The sequence below is a fragment of the Leptopilina boulardi genome, unplaced genomic scaffold (assembly GCF_019393585.1).
Source record: "Leptopilina boulardi isolate dan_hultmark-lab unplaced genomic scaffold, ZJU_Lbou_2.1 LbouV2_226, whole genome shotgun sequence".
NCBI lineage: Eukaryota > Metazoa > Arthropoda > Insecta > Hymenoptera > Figitidae > Leptopilina > Leptopilina boulardi.
The window spans coordinates 349,138-352,212 of record NW_026137781.1 but is presented as its reverse complement, the minus strand read 5'-3'; the positions used below and the strand labels follow the sequence as shown (position 1 = coordinate 352,212).

General features: G+C 29.4%; 1 protein-coding gene across 1 annotated transcript; it reads right to left on the bottom strand.

Moving 5' to 3' along the window:
- Nucleotides 1-292: 292 nt before the first annotated feature.
- LOC127279935 (uncharacterized) lies at nt 293-2,839 on the bottom strand. Its single transcript, XM_051302595.1, has one exon. The coding sequence runs from the start codon at nt 2,837-2,839 to the stop codon at nt 293-295; it is 2,547 nt and encodes an 848-aa protein (XP_051158552.1).
- Between the last annotated feature and the right edge of the window lie 236 nt (nt 2,840-3,075).

Here is a 3,075-nt window from a genome sequence, read left to right as displayed (position 1 = left end):
CACCCTGTAATTATCATTGTGGAAGATAAACTTTTACAAGGGTCAATTTTTCTAAAAAAAATTTAATTTAAGTCATGGGTCTTTCAATTTTTTAAACTTGGAATAAATATAGTTTTTATGAGAGAAAAATTAGGAAAAAAAATTTTTTAAATTGGAGATTTTTCCGGTCATCAAACATTGAAGAACAATTTTTAAAGGAAACATTTTTATGCATTTATAGTTGGATTTTATTTATATTTTAGGATATAATAATAGATTTACTAACAATTTAAAGTGTATTATTTAAAAAAAATTAAAAATTTATTCGTGGAATAAAAACTATTTCACCTTTAGATTTTCCAACAATAATTTCTGCAGAAATAACATTTCTTAATAAAGATTTGACAACTAATCGGGTACCATTACATAATCCTTTAACCAAATTCATATTCCTTAAAAGCATAATTATACATCCCTCCTTTAATGATAATCTATGAGGTGGTAAACCATCTGGTGTTAAACTATTTAAAACTTCCACTGGAACAATGTTATTGATGTCTTTCTGATCCTCGTCTACATGTGAATCTATACTGTAATAAACAACTTCATTTCCTTCTGAATTTGACAAAATACGATCATTCATATCTAATACCTCAGAATTTGTTAATGAAAGAATGCAAGAAGAATAAGCAGATACATCATTTCGACTTATTGATGAACCATATATTTCTTCAATTAAATTTCCATTCGAAATCAAATCTTGTGGAATTTCTAAAACGTTATTTTTCTTTTCAAATGTACTTTGATGTTTACCATCGCCGACATTTAATAACCAGTTTGAAAAGTTTATCTGATTATTATTTAATCTAACATTAACGTGTAACGACCTAGTTTGAAAAAGATGCCACAATTTACTATTTTTCACACATACTTCAACAATATGAGTCCGACTACCGTGTGGAACAATTGGCAAAATTTGCCTAAAATCTCCTGAAAGCAAAATAACTTTACCTCCAAACGGTTTCTTACATTTCGTAATATCCCTCAACATAACTTCCATTGCTTGTAAAGCATATTTAGGTGCCATTGTAATTTCGTCCCAAATAATGATTTTAGCACTTCTTAAAAGTTCACTGTGTTTTGACATCCCACTTATATTACATGTTGAATCTTCATTAATTGGTATAGGAAATTTAAACATAGAATGTGCCGTTCGTCCACCTTTTAAAAGATTCGCAGCTATACCAGTCCATGCTACTGATAAAACCACCAATCCTTCACTCTCTACAGTTGTAATTATTGTATTATGTAAATAACTTTTACCACTTCCTCCAGGTCCATCGAGATAAATATATCTATTACTACAATTATCATTATGTACTGCCATCATAATATCATTGAAAACATTACGTTGGTCATCATTCAAACTTTTAATAAGACAATCAGACTTTATTTTAAGTAATTGTAATTCTAAAGCACTATTTTCCTTACTTACTGAATTATAATCATCAAAAACTTTCTGATTAATATGTGGCAAACCAAATTGATGGAGCGAAAATCCATGAAAACTAAATACTTCATTAATTAGAATTAATGATTTTTGAATCGATACTTCCACAGGTAAATCATTCTCAAAAATCATATCTTCTTTGTATTTATTCCATAAATCAATAGCATTAACAGGCGATCCAAATACACATATGTATGCTAATAAACGACAAAGTTCTTTAGGAAACTTCATACTCACAGCTTCAGTCAAACAATTGTTCCATTCGTTATCGTCTACCATTAAATTTCTCGCACGTGCAGCTTCTGTAAAAGTGTTGTATGTAATACCTTCATAAGTTTTTATATCTTCAAATGACTTAGCACCACGTACATAAAGTAGTAAAAGTCTTAGAAAATACCTTTCAATATCTTTTGGACTAACAAAATACATTCGACAAATTAAGATTTTAGTTATTCGTTGTCTTACTTTCCAAGTTTTTGAAGATTCAACAAAAACATAGTTATGAGGTATTTCTGTATATAAATATTTGCGCGCCTCGGAATCTTCTGCATTCAATTTAAACCATGCCGTCAATGTCGTGTTTTTGAATTTGTTAACGGCTTCTTCCTCTAATCCTTCTTGAAAACATATTGATTGTTGATTAGGTAAATGTACAGCTAATCTGTATGTTGCATGTGATTGTTCATGCATAGGAAATTCGTATAATCTATGCATTGCTTCTGGTGGACATACATATCGTGTATTTAAATAATATTGAATTTCATCATATTGCATTTCTTGATTATCATCCTTGTAAACAATAAATGCACAGTCATGGCCCTTATAGCAATATTTAAATAAATATTTAATGCCACCTGTACTACTACATACCATAACAGTTATGTGACATTCAAATTTTTTACTTAAATATGGATTGTAAGGTACAATCATTGAATTATCTGCAATACACTTAATTGATCCATCTTTATTATAAAAGATAATTTGCTTACCATCTTTTCTTCTTCTATATTCTGGATAATTCTTAGAGTGATAAGATGTTTCTGAACAAAATGGCTTCGGATAATATTTCGTACAAATTTTTTTTTCAGAGTCCATGCAAGGTGAATTTATATTTTGATTACCACAAGGCCCATGGACTTGAAACTGCTTTACAATATTAAATAGCTCAGGATTCTTTATTTCATCTGGTATTTCTGCACATATTATTTTATCTACAGTTTCAGTATCACGGATCTTTTCACTTAAAAATGTAATGAAATGCACATGAGGCAATCCACGCTTTTGAAACTCTATTACATAAACAAATGCAATAACTGGACCAAAAATTTCTTCATCTTTTATTTCTTTCATTAATTCTTGTACTTTTCTCCTAAAAACTCTGGCTACAATCCCACCATTTTGGATTCATTTTGGAAGTCATGGTAATAAATAAATCTGGTCTTCCAAATTCTTGAACTAATCGCATAGCATCCATGAAAGATTGTTGATAGGAACGTGGCCCTCCAGTAAATGTTGAAGGCAAAATAACAATTTTTCCTGGTCGAACATTCTCTTCTTTAACTTTATTATTAACATAATCCATTAAT

Excerpts from the sequence above, each read along its gene's own strand:
- LOC127279935 (XM_051302595.1), bottom strand. The coding sequence starts at position 2,839 with ATGAAAGAAATAAAAGATGAAGAAATTTTTGGTCCAGTTATTGCATTT.